The 23,322-nt window shown below is 46.2% G+C and overlaps 1 protein-coding gene across 6 annotated transcripts; it reads left to right on the forward strand.

Moving 5' to 3' along the window:
* Window positions 1-1,101: 1,101 nt before the first annotated feature.
* On the forward strand, window positions 1,102-23,322 carry slmapa (sarcolemma associated protein a). Of its 6 annotated transcripts, XM_084463822.1 has the most exons (26): window positions 1,102-2,790; window positions 6,069-6,216; window positions 6,696-6,768; window positions 8,657-8,693; window positions 8,878-8,940; window positions 9,192-9,287; window positions 9,860-9,931; window positions 10,063-10,203; window positions 10,350-10,487; window positions 10,594-10,762; window positions 12,504-12,554; window positions 13,123-13,284; window positions 14,077-14,136; window positions 14,628-14,687; window positions 14,784-14,858; window positions 15,323-15,391; window positions 16,066-16,125; window positions 16,372-16,497; window positions 16,705-16,779; window positions 16,923-17,023; window positions 17,818-18,022; window positions 18,988-19,105; window positions 19,543-19,714; window positions 20,079-20,213; window positions 20,979-21,066; window positions 22,254-23,322. In XM_084463822.1, the coding sequence occupies exons 1-25, from the start codon at window positions 2,593-2,595 to the stop codon at window positions 21,060-21,062; spliced, it is 2,688 nt and encodes an 895-aa protein (XP_084319948.1). In that variant the 5' UTR covers window positions 1,102-2,592; the 3' UTR covers window positions 21,063-21,066; window positions 22,254-23,322. The 6 variants fall into 6 exon arrangements, with proteins under 6 accessions (XP_084319948.1, XP_084319946.1, XP_084319947.1 ...); XM_084463820.1 differs by lacking the exon at window positions 20,979-21,066; XM_084463821.1 differs by lacking the exon at window positions 20,979-21,066 and having other exon boundaries at window positions 19,546-19,714.

Genomic DNA, 23,322 nt, shown 5'->3' on the forward strand with positions numbered 1-23,322 from the left:
TATAGCTCCCCAGTCCTGAAACATGACAGCTGGTAGGACCCCACCCACTCTGCAGGGTGCCAGCGAGGGGCCAAAAAACACATAGAATAGAACCATATAGAACAGAATATAGAACCATATATTCTATGTGGTTCTATTAAGTAGTGGTTCTAGTATATATGCACATAGACTAGAACCACATATAACAGACAACATAGAACATAACCACGTAGACTACAACAGAGTTCCACATAGAACCACTGAAGTGGCTATTTGCAGAGAGAGAGAGAGAGAGAGAGAGAGAGAGAGAGAGAGAGAGAGAGAGAGAGATTCATATCAGAGTATACAGACCTGAATAATGCAGGAAAAGCTAAGTAAGGGGTGTCAATATTGAACTTGAAATTAAATCAATATTTATGTATTTTTGTGTTGAGTGCTGCTGTTTAGTCAATCATTTTTGTTAGCGACTTGCAATAGTGTGACCTGTCTGTAGACCAACAGCAGCATTGTCTCTAGACAGTTTAGCCTTAGCTATCAATTCACTAGGGATATGGCCTATTACCCTCTGAAGCAGCTTAATACACATGCAGGCTTTAACACTGTGATAATAAGCTCAGCACCCTAATAATCAAATATTAGACCGAGGCCGCCGGGGCTTCAATTTAAGTTTTCAAGTTCACAACATGAAATGCTGTTGAGAAAAAAAGGGATTTGTCTTTAAGATTAACTAGTCACGGATTAGTCATGGGTTTGCATGTTTAGTTGTTTTAGATAACCGACGTATGAAACAGGTGAAATTTCTCAGAGCCAGTACAAGTTCATCCCCAGAATTCTGGGTATTTTGGCTTTGTGTGTGAGAACGTCAAAGCATGGTATGCTTTCCTGTTCATTATCCTTAGAACCAATTATTGCCTAATAAGCTTCAGCACACAAGTACTGTGTGGCTTGTGTCGTGGTGCATAAATATACTATTTAAAAAACAGGAAATAATTTAACGGGACATTCAATACAAATGAAGATATAGGGGCCTAATAATAAAAAAAAGAGTGCGTGTAGAGTGCGCGTACAGTGCGTGGAGATTGCACGCCAGTGAACGCAGTGCCACTGCCCCTTTCTGCTCCTTCCTATACAGTATGGCGGCTGATACTTGCGGAGGACAACTTCTTCCACATTCCTCCCGTCCAACAGGGAGAGTACGGCGACTATAGTAGACTATTAACCAGGGGACCACGGATCTGCTTGAAAGAGACGACGTCGGCGCATTTTGTTTCTTGTACTGGATATTTTCATGGACGATAAACGGGCTGATGTGATGATCGGAACTGCAGCCAAGTAAACTCGCCTCATTTTCCGCGTCTTAACTCCGGACTGTCACTGAGAGGGTTAGTTAGCCGAGCTAGCCCACAGACTGTCAGTGAGCGGGCTAGTTAGCCGAGCTAGCACACAGACTGTCAGTGAGCGGGCGAGTTAGCCGCGCTAGCTCATCTTTGGGCTAACGCTCTCCTGCAGGCGACATTACTTAGTGAAGATATGCGTGACTCTATTTAGCCGCAGAGGGGAGGAATGGCATTAAGCCCACACACTATAAGCGAACTGGTAGAGAGGGGCCGAACGAAATCGGTTAAACATTTAAGTATCCGGAAAACAAGTTTATTATCTCCACTAGCCTGGCTGCTAACTCCAGACCAAAAGCTATAAATCTGACGCCCGGGCTAGCCACTTCTCTTGTCATTTGGAGAGCTAGTCAACTATCTTATTCTAGCTTCGCCGGGTCAGTTAACCTCTCAATCAGGCATTGTGAAGTGTTTTTTGAAACCAACCACGACAACTAACCAGGGCTAAAACTGGTCAAGGAAAAAGCGCTAGTGTGCTAACTGTAACGTTGGTGAAGTGAATCAGTGCTCCTGTTCTAAAGCGGACTAGTGGTAAGCGTTAGAGCTAGCATTCGTTAGCCTCTTGATAAGCTGTACTGTGGAGGGAGTGTGTGTTCAGAAATAATAACAACAAGGTCGTGGAGCTTAAAATCTCCTTTAACTGACGTAGAGTAGTGGTAGTTCAGCGCCAGCCAGAAGGCATACCAGAGGGAACAATAGTTGGTGGACTGCTCAGCCAGATAACCTGCCCTAATTAAGGTCACAACTAGTCTCACTAATCCGTTTCATTTGGTTGTCATTTGTCTACACTCTACCGGCGGGTTATTTGGAGTGCCAGAGGCGAACATAGTGGCAGGAGTCGGATTCCTGGATGTTTGATGGACGTGGGAGTGTGTGTGCCAGCCTGTCACCGCGATACTGTGTCGTGTATGTCGTGACACATGGCACCGCGTCTCGCCACACTTTTCTCTGTCGTTAAGAAACTTGGCTGGGGAACATTACGATGTGCTGTCAATTATCTTTAAGTTACTAGTGTCGTTGAGTAAAGTTGGAGGCTGTGTACAGTCGAAGATGAGCATCTGCTAGTGGCTACAGGTGTCTACCAGTAGCCAGACCCCTTGCCTGGAAAACCGGGCCCATCATTTTTATTTAGGAATTGTAACCGAAGAAATCCGCCACTCTGGATCAAGAAACCTTGTCCATCGTCTCTGGTTGGAGTAACACTCTCAAGCCGTCCTCGATGCCTTCCGCGCTGGCCGTGTTCGCCTGCCGACCCAACTCGCACGCCTTCCAGGAGCGGCATGTCTACCTGGACGAACCCGTCAAGATCGGCCGCTCCGTGGCGCGCTGCCGCCCGGCGCAGAACAACGCGACGTTTGACTGCAAGGTGCTCTCCCGGAACCACGCGCTGGTCTGGTTCGACCACAAGACCGGCAAGGTGAGAACTAAACGTGTGTGAATGAGTATACGATTGAGGTTTTAATTGTGGTCTCCTCCCTCATGGTCAGTAAAAACGTCTCCAGTGTCTGTCCCCCCTTGACGTGGACTGGATTTACTTGTATCTAGCTCGACCAATCAACCTGCTTTTCTTTCCCTACTTTGGTGTTATGTCTCCATGTTATGATGTCACCATGTTGTGATGTTCTGGTCCGGAGTTCCTCTGTCTAGAAGTTGGCAACAGCACATCTCCAGACAAGACGGACAGAGATGTCTAGCATTTAGTCCTTTATTCCTGAAGGTGTGTGTGTGTGTGTGTCACCCGTGGGTTCCTGCGGTGTGGATGACCCCAAAGGTCAAAGTTCCTATCAGACCCTGGGGCTGATGGAAGACAAATTAAATATTTGCTGTTCTGAGTCTAAATGTAACTTCTTCTTCCTGTCCATTTACATTTTTAGTGCCTGTCCTCCCTCAGCCTATTCTCAGCTTGTGTCTCTCCCAGCCTGTGTGTATCCTAACCTGTGTGTCTCCCAGCCGGGGTGTTTGCAGGGAACAGGTTAGACCTGACCCAGAAGAGGCTGGCAGCTATTCACACATATCAAGTCTGTCCCTGAAATCTCTGCTGTTCTGAGTCTTTTGACGTTTGACTTGCACAGCCTGTCCGTCTCTTCTGTTTCTTGTTGCGGAAGTAAGCGAGTCTGTTTATTCTGAAGGCGGTTCTGTGTTCTGGACTAACTATTGCACGCTTTCATGCACATGAATGACATGGGACCCAGAAAAAGTGAGCGGTTTAAAGCCCAAGTTACACTTCTGTGTGCATGCTTGCTTGTGTGTGGGCTAGCTATTTATAATGAGACCAAATAGAGCGTCATCCTTTCCCCAGCTTTGGAACACATGTACTTGCATACTGTATACACACACATATATCACACACGGTCAAAGACACAGACACACACAGTGATTGAAAATTGAAGTGATTGAAATGTTCATATTCAATTATCTCTGTGGATATCAACAGTATGTACTTTAATTAAGTCAACAAAAAAATGAGCTGACACTTTTATCCAAAGCGACAGACCACTATCACATTCAGCCATGAAAATCGATACAACCATAAAACTTGCAAGAATCATGGGAGTACCTAACATTTATCAAATACGGTGTTACATCATAGAAAGTCTAACATCATTTCTTTAACCATAATGAACGTGATAAAGTTGAGTTGAATAGATTAGAATCAATTAAATATCTAGCCATACCATCACTAAACTAACACGACCACGAGCTGTTCATGCTAGTGGTCATTATTAATCAGCTGGATCTGACCATCTGCACACAAACGCAGTCAGAGGTGCTGTTTGTCACAGAAATATAAATAAACAACTACAGAAGACGTGTTAAGCTGGCTCTGAAACACTTAACGTGTGTGTGTGTGTGTGTGTCAGAATAACCACCAAGGTAATCCTTACTTGGAAATATGAATACGTTCATGACCTTGTGTCAGTAGCGGGCTTGCCATCAGGACTACTGGGACAATTCCTGGTGGGCAGATGGCTGGGGCCAAACCATAGTAAAGGCAGCATGCTGTGGCCCTGAGTTTAGGCCATCCTAGGTTTCTGATCAACCCACAGTACGTTTAGATGTGAGTATAAAATAATGTGGGCCACGTCCATTTCAGCGATATGCCAAGTTGATCGTGTGGATTTTATCGTTGGTTCTCAAAGTACTCTACCTGCATGATCCTCCATATCATTTTTCTTCTTCTCTGTTGACATCATATTCAAGCTCGCACTTTAAACATTTCAAACCACTTGTCTTTGGCTTTCTGTTATGCGTCTGTGAACAAATTCTAAACCTACGGGCTTGTTTTGAACATACGTCATAATACTGAATTGTTGTTTGAGCTGTCTAGTGATTTTGATTGCCAACTCAAAAGCCGGTGAAGAAAGCAAAACGAGTAATTGACTATGAGCTGGGCTTTAGACTGACGAGCTGCTGGCGTGGCGTGGCGTGGCGTGGCGTGGCGTGCGTGTGTGTGTGTGTGTGTGTGTGTGTGTGTGTGTGTGTGTGTGTGTGTGTGTGTGTGTGTGTGTGTGTGTGTGTGTGTGTGTGTGTGTGTGTGTGTGTGTGTGTGTGTGTAAGAAAGTGCAATGAGGTAAGTTCCTTCCAAGGTGTGTATGGAGGAAGTAGTTGTAACATGACTTGGAGGTGTGTTTGGTAAGACTGACTTGTGCAACACACTAGCACAGCTACAGTGCCACACGTCCGCTAAGAGCATTCCTCTTGGGCTAGCAGCACTCGCTCTATAGCCTTGCTGTCTGGGGGTGGACCACACACCAGCTCAACAATGGCTACATTAACTAAGCTCTGCACTATTTAGCCATTACGTGTGTGTGTGTGTGTGTGTGTGTGTGTGTGTGTGTGTGTGTGTGTGTGTGTGTGTGTGTGTGTGTGTGTGTGTGTGTGTGTGTGTGTGTGTGTGTGTGTGTGTGTGTGTGTGTGTGTGTGTGTGAGAGTGAGAAATTAAAGGAACACAGTACAGCCAGTCATCCTCCACCTAATCAGTTATGTGGTGTGTGTGGTCTGTTGCTCGCTCGGTCTTCCGAAGCACGCTCAAGTCCTTGAGCAATGACCAGTGTGAGAAAGACTGAGGTGCAGAGATGATTTGAACCAAGGATGAATTCTAATAGAAAAACGACGGAGGCAGGGACACACGCAGGCTTGAACCCAACTGTTAGGTTGCCTGTATGTAGTTTATCGACGTGTGTGTTTGTATGACTTGCCATGAATATTCTGTGATGTTTGGTCTGACATCTTGACATTCTATAGTGGATGTCCCTATTATAAGTTTCCATGTTAAACCTTTTTTTTTATATGTTTCATGCTAGATGGTTCTGTATGAGATGTTTCTATGCTAGATGTCAGGTCAGGCAGGTCACCGAACTGCGTATCGTTGAGTGTACACTTTTCTTTTATAAGCCAGTCAGTCGATCAGTGTTTGGAAATAAATCCAAATGACTAAGAAAGTAGAATCTATATGCTGATGTGATACAGGTACCAGACTAGTTGGTAAAAGTGGTTCTAGGTAAGTAGACTGGTTTGTACCAGGAATTACCAGTAGGCAGCTTCCATCAGTATTGGGCTGGGAAACACTACCTTAATAATCAATGGAAGGTTCAATGAAACATTTGCTCCGCCCAGGATGATAAAATATGCGAGCTTCAATTCCAGATGTGGATTGCTAGAACTAACTTACTAACCGGTGGTTCTCTGTTCCAGTTCTATCTCCAGGACACCAAGAGCAGCAATGGAACCTTCATCAACAGCCAGCGCCTCAGCCGGGGTTCAGAGGAGAGTCCGCCCTGCGAACTCCTCTCTGGTGACATCATCCAGTTTGGTGTCGACGTCACGGAGAACACGCGCAAAGGTCTGACACGGAACACATGACAGTGGAGCTAGCCAGGTGTTTAGCTAGACAGATGTTTAGCTCGCCAGCTGTATAGCTCACCAGGTGTATAGCTCGCCAGGTATTTAGCTTGGCAGGTGTGTGGCTATCCAGGTGTGTGGCTAGCCAGGTGTGTGGCTAGCCAGGTCTGTGGCTAGCCAGGTGTGTAGCCAGCCAGGTGTGTAGCCAGCCAGGTGTGTGACTATCCAGGTGTTTAGCTCGGCAGGTGTGTAGCTAGCCAGCCAGGTGTGTAGCTATTTAGGTGTGTAGCAAGCCAGGTCTACAGCCTATAACTTGTAGGTTGCATTAAATTGCAAATTGCATTAAATCAAGCTTATTTTCGTGTGTGTGTGTGTGTGTGTGTGTGTGTGTGTGTGTGTGTGTGTGTGTGTGTGTGTGTGTGTGTGTGTGTGTGTGTGTGTGTGTGTGTGTGTGTGTGTGTGTGTGTGTGTGTGTTATAGTCACCCATGGCTGCATAGTGTCTGGTCTCAAGCTCTTCCTGCCAGATGGAATGGAGGCCCGTCGACGAGCAGAGTAAGTCAAACACAACTTTATTTATACAACACCAACACAACTTTATTTATCAGGGATGGAAACAACTCCCTATTAGTGGATTCCACTTCTTTTTTTTTTATATCCTTTTTTGGGTCCCTATAAGGCATATAAACAATAGAATGTTTAGACTTTTAAAGCAACGTTGAGCAGGAGCATTTACATACGCTTGCACGCCTTACAATTTTAACCTTCATTTAAATAGCTGCATCAATTCCCCTCGGACGGAAAGATCAGCTGAGGTGTCATTGGCTTTTCCCTTTTGGCTGACTAATATTATTGGATTTGTTTTTAACTTTAGCCGGCTCTGTAGGCAGTCCTGGAAATGAAGCTCCCCGCTCGCCTCTTGCAAGTAGTTAACATTTCGGACAAGCCTAATTTCAGTTCAGGTTATCAGTTCAGTTAATGCTCAGTATCAGTTAACTTACCGACGGCGTTACACAGGTCTGACTCGATTCGCAACCTAGTCGTAACAGACATCCATTCCGATGTGCGAGGCCGAGGGCTTCACTCGTTTCTACAAGTGCAGCAAAAACGCGGCGTGAGTACTATGCAAGCATCGCGCTCTCTCGGTTCTGTCCACAGCTAATCGTTAATACTTTTTTAGCTTTACGGCTTGCTGATTGGTGGTCCCAAGCCAGCCCACTCTTCTGCCAGGGATCCCAAATGAGCCGAAAGTCCTCTCTCAACAGAGGAGAGGATACAGAGCTTTTTATAGATCCTATACCTCACTTCCTTCTCTGTTGAGAGATGAGACTTAATACTTATTGTATAAGTTGTATTTGTATAAGTTGTAAGTGTATATCAATTGTAATAGTCTATGGTACCCACTAGTTTGAATTCTAATATGATCTCATCAAATACAATACATTTATACCAATATAGCTACTCGCATATTCACCTAACTTGAATAGCCTACTAATGTTAATATGTAACATTGACATCAAGCGTTTAAAATAGGTACTGCAGTCAAATTCACAATATTGGGGAGAGTTTTCTCCGCCCCCTCCTCCCCACGCGTTCTCCAGTTTTAGGACACTGAACGAGCACGAGATGGTGCAACATTATATTTTGTGAATAGCGCAATTATTCTATTTCGACAATGATGAGCAATAACGAGTCATACACTGCAAGATGTTAAGCCAATGTATACGTTTGTTTTATTTGTATTATTTGTTTGCAAATCACTTATCTTATTCCTGATCTAATTATTTCAAATGATTCGTGGCACCGGTCTTGAATTCCTTCTGGGCTCTAAAGCAGTTGCAATCTTTAAAATGCATCTCCAACATTCACCTGTGGTTTAGCCCTGTCAGAGTTTTTTTTCAAAAGACAATGGGTCGGGTAGAATAGGGCACAATTCCAGTTGACCCAGTTTGTCTTTTTTTTTTTCATAGCTCCACAACATTGTGCAGATACGTGTGCGTGCGCTTACTGTACATGTACTGTACATATTACCTGTCTAGCTGTAGTAAGCTTTATAAACCAGCAGGAGGGAGTGATAGAGACCTACACCATCTGGCATTGCGTGTGTGTACTCTGAACTCTTTTGAATCCTGAAAGTTAATGTTTATGTTGATAAACATATTGATTAGATATTGGTTTCTCTCTCTCACGTTACACATTAACTGTGTAAGTGTGTAAACTTTACCCTTGTAGCGAAAGGTCCGTTAACTCTTTTATCTAACCGTGGTTGTCATGGTGACTTGAGATCATGTGACTGAGGCATGTTGAGTAGTAGCAGCGTTTAGGTTCCGAATTCCTCCCTTAAAATGGACATGACTAGCTGCTGTCACCATAGTTACGGCAGGTGTCGTAGCCCCCCTTGCGTTTCCACGGTAACCAACGCCGGGTCTCTGTTCCCCTCCAGTGTGATCCAAGCTCCTCTTCCTCTGCCTGTGGACAAGGTAAGATACACACCATATATACACATGGAGGTATATACATGCAATATATTTATATATATATATATACACACACACACAATATATATCCAGGATATACACTCACGCACGCACACGCAGGCATGCATAAGATCAGTGTAATTATGAAAACATGACAAGGAAACGTGTGTGTGTGTATTCATCCCAGGTGGCTGCGAACACTCCCAGTATGTATTCTCAGGAACTTTTCCAGCTGTCCCAGTACCTCCAGGTAAAACCCTGATCCTACTCTACTCTACCGCCCTCTTGTCTCATACACTCCGCTTTGAGCCGTCCCGAGTCTTTATCACATGTCCTGTGCTCCTTATTTTCTTCCTTTTTTGTGCATTTACTCTTGTTTCGTAACACATTAGTAGATGTTGTATTGTAATTCAATGCTTCAACAATATTTCACTTCTGAATACTTGAGGCTTTAAGAAGTGTCTTCTATATGATGTGACGTGTTTTACTCTCTCTCTCTAGGAGGCCTTACACAGAGAGCAGATGCTGGAGCAGAAGCTAGCTACGCTACAACGTCTGTTGGCTAACACCCAGGAGGCTTCAGAGAGCAGCTGGCAGGTGAGGGAGGGACCGGGGTCAGACACCGCAGGGAGACAACCAGGGGGTCTGATGTCATTCAGTTAACCAGCTGTAGAATCAGTTTGATTGGCTCATGAACATTCCACTGAGACATCATCCTGACAGACGTCAGGATGATGTCGCTTGAGTGCAGTCCGTCCTCCAGCAACACGCTGTTACAACACATCCATAGACCGGGCTTCTAAAACATGTTCATCTCTGAAGCCACAATACGGTGTGTTTGCGGAACCCAACAGCTGCACACTCAGAAAACTCAGAGCACTGACCTGGATCTTGATCCATTTTGCATCCTGACCCATGGTTTAAGAACCGCTGCCATAGAGAATGCATTGACTCAACTCATTTCAACATAATAGTGAATATCAACCTCTATCTGATATTAAACTTGACATGTCCATCTGTCTGTCATTCTCTGTCCCTCCCTCTGTCTGTCCGTCTCAATGTGTCTGTCTATCTTCCTCCTTCCCTTCCTGTCTGTCTGTCTGTCTGTCTGTCTGTCTGTCTGTCTGTCTGCCTGCCTGCCTGCCTGCCTGTCTGCCTGTCTGTCTCAGGCGCTGATCGATGAGGATCGCCTCCTCTCTAGACTGGAGGTGATGGGTAGTCAGCTACAAGCTTACTCTAAGGTAATACATACATCGGATACACACACACTCGCACGCATGCACCAAGTACGCACCTCATACACACAACCCATCTACTCAGCTAATCGAATTGTCGCCTCCGCCTCCTCCTCCTCTTCCCCCCTCTTCTCCAGTCCCAGACGGAGGAGGGGATTAAGAAGGAGTTGCTTTCGCTCCAGGAGGATAAACACAACTACGAAACCACAGCCAAGGAGTCCTTGAGGAGGGTCCTGCAGGAGAAGATAGAAGTGGTCCGCAAGCTGGCCGAGGTGGAGGTAAACCTCCACGCACACAACATTTAACACACACATAACGCGTATAACAAACGCGTATATGAAACGCCCAAACATAATCCATACACATAACACTACACCAGTCATATGTTATACACACGTAATCCCTCCCCCCCTCTTCCCCCCAGCGCTCTCTCAGTAACTCCGAGGAGGAGTGCACCCATCTGAAGCAGGAGTCCGAGAGGAGTCAGGAGGAGGTGCAGGAGCTGGCCAACAAATACAACGCCGCCGTCAACCAGATCAGAGAGCTGGCCGAAAAGATCAAGGCACGCACGCACACACACACACACACACACACACACTGTCACACTTTTAGTCACACTTTTTTTAGGTGTATAATAAATGTACATTATATATCATATGTGTGTGTAGCTGGCGGAGGGGGCCCAAGAGGAGCTGTCCCAGCGGGGCGAGGAGGAGAAACGGCAGCTGCAGGGGAGGCTGGAGGAGATGGAGGACAAGGAGCAGGTTCTCCAGGCCCGCATCGAGGCTCTGCAGGCGGACAACGACTTCACCAACGAGAGGCTGTCTGCACTACAGGGTAGAGAGATATATATACATATACATACTGTACAGTACAACGACTCACCAGCAAGAGGCTGTCTGCACCACAGGGTAGAGAGATTTATTTATATATATATATATATCAAATTTATATTAGGGATGGGCACGAGTAGTAAATTCCAAACTCAAGGGATCGAAGGAATTCCTCGAGGATCAATCGATTACTCGTTTATCTATTTTTAGAACGCAACGCATCTGCAGCCTGTAACGGTAAAAAAAAACAAAAAAAACACCATGACCGTTGCAAATAAAACGGCAGCAAATTAAATAAAACAATACAATTTAAATAAATATATGGGGCCTAATTAATCCACCAAAGCAAAAATAGCCGTGTCAATCTTAACTGAGGCACTACTTTACACCTGTCGAAAAAATAAAACCTACAAACAATGATTCTCCGAAAACCAAAATCCATTCTTGCTCAGGAAAACAAGCATGTCCACGTGTTCTGGAGAAAGGCGAGAGCGCGTTCTGATCAATATCAGAGAACAGTTTCTTGTACCGATCCTTGTTGGACTTCCAACGCTCCATGGCAGGCATCGAATTATCTTTCCATCTTTAAGGGGGTCTCTGTATCTCATGAAAGTTGGCGCACCACGCACATAGCCTTACCATGCGCAAAAGCGCCGGTATTCGTAACCTCTTCTTTAAGTTCTACCTTAACATTTTGCATGTTTCCCGAAACGAGTGAACTTAATAAGCGATCAAAATACTTTTTTCAACCACCGCCTCTTTCCCTTGACGTTTAGTTAGTAGACATATGCGACAGATAAGGCAACCTGGTCTCACAGGAATCCGTGAAATGTGTCGGTCTACGTCCCGTATAGTAGCCTATATTTTAATTTAAACGTCTTTAATGGTAAGAGACGGCACGGGGATGGAGAATGAGCGTTGTTTAAGATTAAATTACAATGCCACATATGGCAGACACCTTCAGATATGAGAGACCCCCTCAGATTTTTGACTTTGTTGCCTTTATGGGAGCCAGTCCTCACTTTATGGGAGCTTGGCTCCCTCTGGCGCCCATGTAATTCGAACACTGCTCCATGGACTTACCATGGGCAGCATCTCTTTAGTGATCATTAATGTTATCAGAGTTGTGATCTCTCCACGGCCGGAATTACAGCTGCGTCTAGCGGCGGTGAATATAGGACACACTTGGTTGCTAACCGCTATTCTCAAAACGTTATTAATTGTGCCGCTGTGCACACGTCACTGCACATGCGACAGACAATTGATGCATTTGCTTCAGAAAACTTAATTAGGTTAAACTTAATTTTGTCTGTGTTTAAAAAAAAAAAATTATAATAATATATATATATATAAGCAAGCTCGAGTTGGACTGTTCACCAACCGAGTTGATTTGAAACGAGTACTCGAGTAATCGATTACTCACACCTATCCCTAATAATAAATAAATAAATAAATAAATAAATAAATATTATATTATTCACATTATACAATTCAAACTCCTTCCCAAATGAAAGACTCGACATGGTACATAATACAAACACACAACTACTACACACACAGAAAACGGATCACGGATCATTCCTACACAAACAAGCAATAAGCATCTGGTGACCAAGGCAATCAATATCTCTCCATCGCTATCTTTCTCTCTCTCTACTGCTCTCTCTCTCTCTCTCTCTCTCTCTGTCTCTGTCTCTGTCTCTGTCTCTCTCTCTCTCTGTCTCTCTACCCCTGGCTGTGTGTAGTGCGTTTAGAGCAGCTCCAGGAGAGAAGTATTAAAGAAACCACCAGTCTGGGTGAGTGGTCGGTCCTGAGCATGCTCATTGTCTCTGTCACTGCACCGGCCAGTATGGCCCCTAACGTCAACCTCATCCTCTACTAACTCTGTGCATGACGACTTCCTGCCCTGTCCTCGCTGTTCCTTCGTCCTCATGTCCACACACACACACACACACACACACACACACACACACACACACACACACACACACACACACACACACACACACACACACACACACACACACACACACACACACACACACACACACACACACACACACACACACGTGTTTATCACCGGCTTGGTTGGTCCCCACAAAGTCTTGATCTTCTCTTGGTTCTAAAGAAGAACCAAAGTCACTACGTGACGTTGAAGTGGGTGTACTTTGCAGTCAAACTCGGCGGCTGTGGAGGCGTTTCCTGGTTTGGTCTGAGGTCTTGATAGGTCAGACCCTGTGGCCCACTCTTTGAGGTCTGCACTCTTGTCTTGTCTTAGTTTGGTCTGTTAGTTGATTGGTCACCGGGTCAGGTGCTTTGTGGGAGTTGTGGTCACGTGACCAGTGTGTTTCCTGGTTCTGCCAGCGGGAGCAGAAGAGGGGCCCTTGGGAGCCCAACTACAGGAGCTTCAAGATGGAAATCAGAGCGAGAAAAAAGACGAGGACGTAACGGAGGACATGGATGAAGACACGGACACTGATGAGGCTGAGACTGCTGCTGATGAAGATGATGATGATGATGATGGGGGTTGGTTTTATCGTTACCTGAGCTAACATGGGTGGTGGGTTTGTTCCTATGGTAAAGATGATGATTTGGGTTGGTTTTACCTTTGAGCCAACATGGTGGTGGGTTATTTCACAGAGGTGATGGTGGTGGTGGTGGTGATGGTGGTGGTAACCAAACTGATTGTTCATTAGTAGTGATCGTGTTGTTTCTAGTGCTAAAGTATTCTATGCCCATGCATACACAGCTGTTTCAGAAGCCATCTGCCAGGTTAGACCACTTCATCCATCAGGGGGCAGTCACCCATCTGCTTAACTAAATACTTGCATATAGCACACTTCTTCTTCTCTCTGGCTCGGTCTCCCTGTGATTTTCCATAGCATGTCATACATGCATACATCCCCTACTGCCTCCCAGTGGTATATCTGTGCATTGCATCTTGCAGATGGGGATCCTCAGATTGAAGGGAATACTGCATGTTCCATCTGTCTATCGCTTTCTCCTTTGGTGTCAAATTTGTCTCTTTCTTTCTCTGTAACAATACACACTCTGCACGGTTGAAGAGACAGACACAGACACTCTATAACAGTACATACTCTTTCTCTGGCAGTACATACTCTCTCTATAGCAGTAAATACTCTTTCTCTAGCAGTACATACTCTCACTATAGCAGTACATACTTTTTCTGTAACAACATACTCTCTATAACAGGACATACTCTCTCTAGCAGTACATACTCTCTGTAACACAACATGCTCTCTCTCGCAGTACATACTCTCTATCTCTGTAACAGTACATTCTCTCTCTGTCTGGCAGATAACTGTCATGTTAATAACAGTGGAGGTGACAACAGAATTCAACAAATTGTGTGTTCGCGTGAGTACATTACTGCCGCCTGCCGACCCGTGCACAAGCATGTATCCACACACGCGCGATTATACATACGCACACATACATATACACATGCAGGCGTGGCCATACAAAGGCACTGACAAAAGCTTCCCCATGCACATATGCTTGCCATATTTATACGCACGTATGCACACATGTATGGAGGTAATGGTTGTGGTGATTTATCCAAGCAGGTGAGTATTTTCCTGCTTGTAAACATGCCTAATACACACACCTGACTATAACACCTGGTCCTGTTGTTGCTGCTCACTAATTGGTGACGAGTCCGTTGTCTGGTAGAATTGAACAGCCTTTTGGAGGTTGTATTTCCGTCATAGCACTGGTCTGAGCTGCTCGGAAATGGTACATCACCAGCCCATCAGCTGAACTTGGGAACTTTGAATCTGTTTTAAAAAAATGTATTACTTGTTAAAGTTATTCTCTGGTCTCTTCTCCTCCTCCTGGCTTCTCTACAGCGGTGAAACAATTGAAGGAGGCGGTCGGGACTTCGATCCATAAATTGTCCAACTTTGAGGGTAACAGAATGAAGAGCATTCAACACAAATATATGCCTAGTTCTTGTCAGAGTGGCCCAATGACAACTGAATGTGTGTGTGTGTGTGTGTTTGTAGAAGTGATTGACGCTCACCTGCAGAACAACCAGACGGCAGAAGATGACAGTCTGGCTAGTCCAGACCCACTCAGAGGTACCACACACCACACAATACAAAACAAGCTCACATCTCCTAACCCCCCTGGCTTGTGTGGGGCTAGGGGCCGCAAATATCTCTGACTCGCTCTCTGTCTGGTTCACTCACTCATTCATTGTCTATCTCTCCATCCCTCCCTCTCAATCTCTCTCCCGCACTCACTCTCTGACTATCTATTGTATTGAGCTATAGTCCTGTTAAACAGCCACATTCCTACACCCACATAGATGGTGGTATGCCCCGACCAACCCTGAATCCTAACCTCAGTCTTTGTGTTCTCTCCATCTCTTACTCACCGTCTCTCTCTCCCTCACTCACTCTGACCATTTATTGTTTAGAGCTGTAGTTCTAGAGCTGTAGTGTCAAACAGCAGCATTCCTATAACCACAAACAAAGTGGTACGGCCGACCCACACAAAATCTAACCTGTGTGTGTGTGTGTGTGTCTGTGTGTGTGTGTAGATGCTAAAGAGTCCGACATGTCAGACACACTGAGTCCCAGCAAAGACCGCAGCAGTGACGATACCTCGGGTTAGTACTACAGCAGTATTCAAATATTATTATAGTATTAAAAAATACTGGTTTGTTTTTACCATGTAAAAAGATACTATTGGTGTCTGTGCTGGTACCAGCAATATTTGTGACAGGGTTAGACAATTTAATTCACAAATCATTTTGCAGTGGTGCTAGTTCCAATCTCCGCGAGTATTCAAAGTACTCGTTCTCCACTCTTTCAAACACATCCAGTTTGAATCTGCAATTTATACAGTCCCTGTGTGTTACACCCACCCTGGAGCTTCACTGGTCAGTGTTTTGACCTGCTTTTTACTGTCGTACAGAGAGCAGGATATGCTTCTAAACAGCCATTATATTATATCCACTGGGGACATTTTTTAAGCAAGCCATATCCAGCTGAATTGTGTTTTGGACTATTGTTGAGGGCAGGGTAATTTGCCTATTGTGTAGATATATTGGCCAAATAATTGCCCTATAAAGAGGACTGCTGATGTCTCCGCTGTAGGTGACCGCATGGCAGGGAAACATCTGTTTAATGTCCTGTCCAACTGTTTGGGTCATTTGTGTTCTCACATGCAGCTCCTCCGGGTAATGTCTAGAGAAGTTCAGGGTTGAAGTACAAAGCCTTTATTTCCCCTTCTTCTCTTTCTTTCTCCTTCCCTTGTGTGTGTGTGTGTGTGTGTGTGTAGATGGTAACATGGATGACCAGGATCTGAACGAACCGCAGAACAGAGCAGCACTTCTCAGAGGTAACCATGGAAACGCTGCTTTTCTGTATGCTAGCTAGGTAGATCATTGATGTGTTAGGTCAGCCAGCTATTAGCTTCAATTGGTCAATTATCTGCTAGCCCGTTATCAGTTAGCCCGTTATCAGTTAGCTTGTTATCTGCTAGCGTGCTATCAGCTAGCCTGCTACCAGCTAGTCTGTTGGCTCTTATTACTTTAAAGTAATTATATTTAATAATTAATATAATGATATCTCACTCCCTGTGTAGATGAGCTGCAACGTGCCGGTCTGGACTGTGAGGACACGGAACAGGTGATCCACCACCTCCACAGAGAGCTGCTGCAGGCCCAGGAACTAGCCAACACAGGCAAAACCCGTTGCCTCGAGCTACAAGGTACGCTACTAGCACTACTGCTAGCATCTAGCTACTAGCACTTCTGCTAACACCTAGCCACTAGCACCGCTGCTAATACCTAGCTACTATCACTGCTGCTATCATCTAGCTACTAGCAGTACTGCTAAATCCTAGTGACTCTACGGCTAACACCTGTCTACTAGCATTACTGTTAACGTGTGTGTGTGTGTGTGTGTGTGTGTGTAGCTCTTCTAGAGGAGGAGAGGAAGAACAACAGCCACCAGACTGAGGAGTCGACTAAACAAATCCAGTACCTTCAGAGTGAGTACACACATACACATTAAATATGATATTGAAGTATTAAACATGTTTTTGCTATGTTCTGTCTCTGTTGCTATGTTCTGTATCTGTGCATGTTACGGCCTTGATGTACTCTGGAACGTGTGCATGTCTTGTGTGTGCAGGCCAGCTGGCCAGGCTGCAAGTGGACATGGAGTCCCTGAGGGACCAGAGGGAGACGACCATCTGCAGCACCAGAGAGGAGCTGAGTCTGGCCCAGGAGGAGGTGCACAATGAGCGCGCGCACACACACACACACACACACACACACACACACACACACACACACACACACACACACACACACACACACACACACACACACACACACACACACACACACACACACACACACAAACACAAACACCACCACCACCCCCCCCCCCCCCTGATTTCTCGAGGCAGATTACACATTACAGATTAGTGTTAGTCGCTGTGCGGCTGGAGAAAATGTACAGCGACGCAGCAGCCTCGCTCCGTGAGCTCCTGTACTTAACGGAGAAAGTTGCCATCACCACCGATGCTTGGACAGCGTTGACTACGGAGGCCTACGTGACCGAGACCGTTGACTTCTTTACTGACTGAGCGCGATCCTGTAGACCCGCTCAATGCCAGAGTGGCACACTGCGGAAAACATGTTCGGCTAACGTTTTTGTTTCCAAATATTAATTTAAAAACAAAAATATCAGTTTGATATTTCCCCCCCCCCCCGACGATGTCATCGTCCATTGTGATGTTTTACTGTAGACAACTGCGTCAACTGCCAATTTAGGGGACATCGCCCATCCCTATACTAAACAAAACGCTGGCTAGGCAGCCAGCATCCATAACAGCAGTCTGATGTGACCAGCCTACATCCCATTACATCGGTACCTTTCCCTAGGGGGTGTGTTTTATCACTGGGGTTGTGTGGGGGGGGGGGGGGAGAAGGTGTCCAATGGGAAGCCAGGATGGCGGCGGGGGGGGGGGGGAGTTGTGTGCGGGGTCTCACCGTTTTTGCGCTGCGCTGCGCTGTGATAGGTCCTCGTCCTGCGTGACTCCCTGGAGGAGGCGGGGGCCGAGCGGGAGCAGGAGCTCAGCGCCCTGCAGGTGGAGCTGGGCACGGCCTGCAGCGAGCTGGAGCAGTGGCGGAGCACCGCCGCGCGCTACCAGCTGGACGTCGAGACACTACAGCAGGCCTTCGCCCAGCATGCACTGCTCCGGGAGAAGACGGACCGGCTGCAGGGTGAGAGGGGTTGAATGAATGATTGCAGTTTAGACTTTGGGGGGAAAAATAGGAAATGCAAAAGAACAATTCTAAGTAAGAGATTCAAAGTTAGTCCCACGGAAGTCTAACTGTGCGTTCACACCGCACTTTGCCCCCGCGACACGTTTCAATGCAAAGTGAACGTAGAGACGCGTATCGGGCGAATTTTTTTGTCGCCGAAACCTGCGACAAGATTTGATTGACGGCGCAACATTTTTTTCCACGTCAACGGCGAGCGCGTTCACGTGGATTTGCAGCGCGACAAATTCGCTGAAGTTGAAATATTTCAACTTTTCCGCGGCATTCGCGTGAGACAGCCAATCAGCGTTCACTCCCTGTGGGTAACGTGGGTGAAGTAACGTAAAACAGCCGATCACCGTTCAACCGGCTGGGCCAACTGTTCCCTGCACTCCGCAGTGAACCGCAGCTTGGAGGAGAAAGTGATTGTTGCCGTTTGCGACTCCCAAGCTCTATCTATATATATATATATATCTATATAATATAAACATATGTATAATATCACGGCACAAAGCGGTGTGCGCCTCCGGATTGTATTATTAACCCATAAACGACGGGCATTCCGACGTCTCTCCCTCTTCCACAACAGGTGGAACGCAATGGTGGTTATCTCGGCCATGGTTTATGAGAATGAATTGGCATAAAGCACCGTTGGCGGGCAAAAGACGTCAGACAAAATTCGCTGCGCGACAAGTTCGCCTGACATAACTGTACACATAACTGCACAGCGACAGATGTAGACTTGTCGCGCAGCAACATTCGCCTGTTCGCGTGAACAGGCGAAACGTGTGTCTTTTGGTGTGAACGCACAGTAAAACACTACGCACACTACACGCATTCCTATAAGAAAATGTAATTTGAAGGGGAGGTAAAGTGATGTGGTGCAGTGTGGATGTGTAATGATGACGATGTTCTCTCCCCTCCAGTGGAGTGTGACATGTTGCAGGGTCAGAGTACGTCCCTGCAGAAGGAGTGTGAGGACCTGAGGTCAGAGAGGACCACGCTGCTGGGCAAACTACACACTCTGGAGGACCAGCTCACCAGGTACATACACACACAAGACACAGACAGCTGGTTAATCAGAGGGCATTGAAGAGGAGCAGAGAGAGGGGCGCAGACATAAACGTGTGAATATTTTAAGCACTTGGCTGAAAATTGACCCTCTTGAACGGCTTCTCCTGGTGCCTGTCTGTTGTGAGAGAGGCAGGGTGAGAGAGGCTGGGTGGGCGGGGCCCAGGGACAAAGTGAGTCCAATAGCAACGGCCTCCCTAAATGTCCAATGAGCTGTGCTTCTGCCTGGAAAACCACTTGGGAAATCACCCAAGAGCTGCATTTCTAAGTGTGTGTGTGTGTGTGTGTGTGTGTGTGTGTGTGTGTGTGTGTGTGTGTGTGTGTGTGTGTGTGTGTGTGTGTGTGTGTGTGTGTGTGTGTGTGTGTGTGTGTGTGTGTGTGTGTGTGTGTGTGTGTGTGCGCGCCTGCAGCAGCAGGACGCAGCACCAGGCCCTCTCCTCCTCCCTCCAGACGGTGGAGCAGAGGGAGGAGCTGCTGACGCAGCGCCTGGGCTCTCTGGAGAACCAGCACCTCCTCGATTCTTCCAACCTCCACACCCTGCTGGACCAGGCCAAGACAAACACGCACAGCCTGCAGAAAGAGGTGCGCGCACGCACGCACGCAAACACACGCACAAAGCATGCAAAGAGACGTGCACGCACACAAAGCATGCAGAGAGAGGTACACACACAGACTGCAGAGAATCGTGTACACACACACACACACACACACACACACACACACAGACTGCAGTGACAGGTGCACACACACCCTGAAGCGAGCCTGCGGAGAAAGCTACACACACGCACAGCGTGCGGAGAGATTAACGTGTGTGTGTGTGTGTGTGTGTGTGTGTGTGTGTGTGTGTGTGTGTGTGTGTGTGTGTGTGTGTGTGTGTGTGTGTGTGTGTGTGTGTGTGTGTGTGTGTGTGTGTGTGTGTGTGTGTGTGTGTGTGTGTGCGCGTCAGTATGATGAGACCCAGGAGCAGCTGGTGGACCTGAGGAGTCGCTACGAGAAAGCGGAGCAGGACAAGGTGCTGATCCACCAGGAGCTGGAGCAGTGTCGCTCCTCCCTCCAAGTCCTGCAGGCCAGGAGCTCCAGCGTCAGTACCATTACTCTCTCTACATCCGTCCACGTCATGCATAACTGTATCTACCTAGCTCTGCCTATCTCAATCAGTCTCCATCTAGATGGGTCTACATCATACATATCTATATATACCTAGCTCTACCTCTTTCTATCTAGCTGTTTCCTTCATCGATATCCTTTAGCTCCATCTTTCTCTGTCAAGATGGCTCTTCATTAAGCATACTTTCTAGCTCTATTCGTCTCTAGCTGTATCTCATCTATATCAGCTGTCTATCTAGCTCTGTCTGTCTCTATCAAGATGGCTCTATATTATGCATATCTATCTAGTTATATATATTAGCTGTATCTGTCTCTAGCTGTATACATCTCTATCTAGCTCTATATTTTGCTTATTCAGACTCTGTTCTTCATGTTGATTTGAGGCTGATTCAGGCTGACCTTGTCCCTCCTCTCCTCCCCTAGTCCTCCATGTTGATTTCATATGGATTATGGCTGATTTCGATTTGAGTCTGATTTTGGCTGATTTCATGTTGGTTTCCGCCTGATTTTATTATTTCCCCTATAACTCATGTTGATTTGGGCAGGTTTGAGTCTGGTTTGGGCTGATTTCATACAGATTTCAGCTCATTCCTACTGATTTGAGTCTGATTTCAGACTTATCCTTATTTTGGCTGATTTCAGGCCGAATCATACTGATTTGAGTCTGATTCGGGTCCGTGGACTCTGAAGTCAGGCTGATTTGAGTGTGATTCAGGCTGACTTGTGCCTCCTCCCCTAGTCCTCCAGGCTGCAGCCGGCCCAGGCGTTTCTCATAGGTCTGGCTCTGGTTCTGCTCTACTGGTTGTTTGGCCAGTTCTGGTAGAAAGGTACACGCCGCAGACTGCTGCCTCCGCCACAACATGTGCTCGCCATCACAATCCAGGGGGCATTTTCTGTTTTATAAACGGAAACCATTCATGCTGGGCAGTTTTTTTTTACAATATAATAACATTCGTCTATTTACAATGGCTTCCTGGCAGGCCCCTGAAAAGCGGCTGAATTGTACAAAAAATACAAAACACTCATTACAATAATACAACATCAACATCTGTCCACACAGTGCAGGTGTTCTACATGAAGTCACATGACCCAGCCAGCTGCATCCTGCTACATATACCCCCAATACCCATATATACCCTTTATATCTATATATACACTCATATATAACTTGTATGTAAACAACAATATATGTATATACCACATATGCCTATCTAGCCTGTTGATAGATATAACTTTAGATATATAAATATAGAGATAGATACGCCTAAATGCCAAACTTGGTAAGTGTTGGAAACCAGCCCCTGGATTCTGATTGGCTGAAACAGTGTTGCCTCGCCTACTGCTCCTTCACACCATCATCTCCACATCTTCATCATGTCGGTCTGATTTCTCAGTTGATTTGAGCTTTATTCACTAAATCCTTCTGCCTGTCAGTCTGTTTGTCTGTCTGCCGATCTGTCCGTCTGTCTGTCTTCAGCTGTGGTTTGAAGGCTGAACCCGGGTTTCTAAGAACACCGTTAAAGAGCTAATGGTGGGGTGTGTTCAGAGCCGGTGTTCTGCTGACTGCTGCTGTGATGTCATCATGTCGGAGGAGTGTGTCAGGAATGCTGAGTTGGTTTCTAATTAACCTAACTGTCAACCTGTCGTCATGCTGTCACATGACCTATCCCTTGAGCCCTTTGTCATCAGTAACCCCGGGATCCAGACATCCTCTGTCTGTCTGTTTGTCTGTCTCTCTCTTTCTGTCCATCTCTGCCTCTCTCCCCCCCCCCCCCCCCCCCTCCCCCAAGTCCCCTTTGCTTGGCTTATTGCTTCATATCATCACTTGTTATTTTCCTGCTTCCTGATTGCTTCATGGCATGATTTAATTGGATGAGCTTGCTGTCCGTCTCTTCTCCTCTTTTTAATCTCTTGTTTCTTTCTCCTCCTCCTGCTCCCGGGTTGCTCCTCTGGTGGGGAAGTGTTTCTCCATAATCCGTTGACTGACGTTAACTTCATTATGTGTGTCCTACAGGGTCGCTGGAGGTCCTGGATGCCCGTCGTCGTGGTGATGGTTGCTGTGACAGCGGCGGTCCTTTATCCCAACTTCCCCAAGAGCAGCTCCACCTAACACTCTCTCTCACGCACGCACACCTGCACACGCACACACACCAGCACACACACACACCAGCACACACCAGCACACACACACCTGCACACACACACCTACCTGCACACACACACACCTGCACAAACACCTATACAGACACCTACACATGCACACCTATACTTACACGCACACATACATATACACACACACACACACACATACACATACACATACACATACACACACACACATATATACACACCTATACATGTGCACATAGACATATGGTGAGGTGTGTAGTGGGTGCAGGGAGCAGTTGTCTGTATAAAGTGTAATTGTATATAATAATAACTGTGTGGCGGGGGGGGTGTATAGAGATGTGATTTTTACTGAGAATCCACTCACTCCAGTAGGGGCGCTGTGGGCTGATCCTCTCTTCTCCGGTCTCTCCTCCGGTCATAACTGGTTTAAACTGGTATATAACCAGTCTGAACGGGTTCAACCTGGTTTGGTATCGAACCAGTCTGAACTAGTTTGGTGTTGAACCAGCTTGAACTGGTTTGTTTGTCTGTTAATCCTCCATGTTGGTTCGGGGGGGTGCTGGGGAGGGGGCTAGGGTCGGGGTTTAAGTCAAGCCAAATGAAAAATCAAGATTTCTCTGTGGTCTTCTGGGCACAAGGGGTCAAAGTGCCTCTGTAACTATCACCTGAGAGAGCGAGCGTGTGTGCGTGCACCGGCAACGTGTGTCTGGTCAGACTCTCTGACCACTGGCGTGTGGGTGCGTTTCTTGTCCGTTTGAAACCGACAAAACAAATATTCCTGATGTTAAGAGTCAAACACACTACAGTCGAGAGAGAATTGTAAATTAAAGAGTTAAAGACTTATTGAATGATATGCGTTATTAGACTTATTTTGTTAAGATTGTTTAGAGCTAAGAGAGATGATGTTATGATTCTGCAGAGAGTTTTGGGATTAAAGTTGTAGCAATGCTGAC

The sequence above is a fragment of the Micromesistius poutassou genome (genome assembly GCF_964030765.1).
Source record: "Micromesistius poutassou genome assembly, chromosome: 2".
Taxonomy (NCBI): Eukaryota; Metazoa; Chordata; class Actinopteri; order Gadiformes; family Gadidae; genus Micromesistius; species Micromesistius poutassou.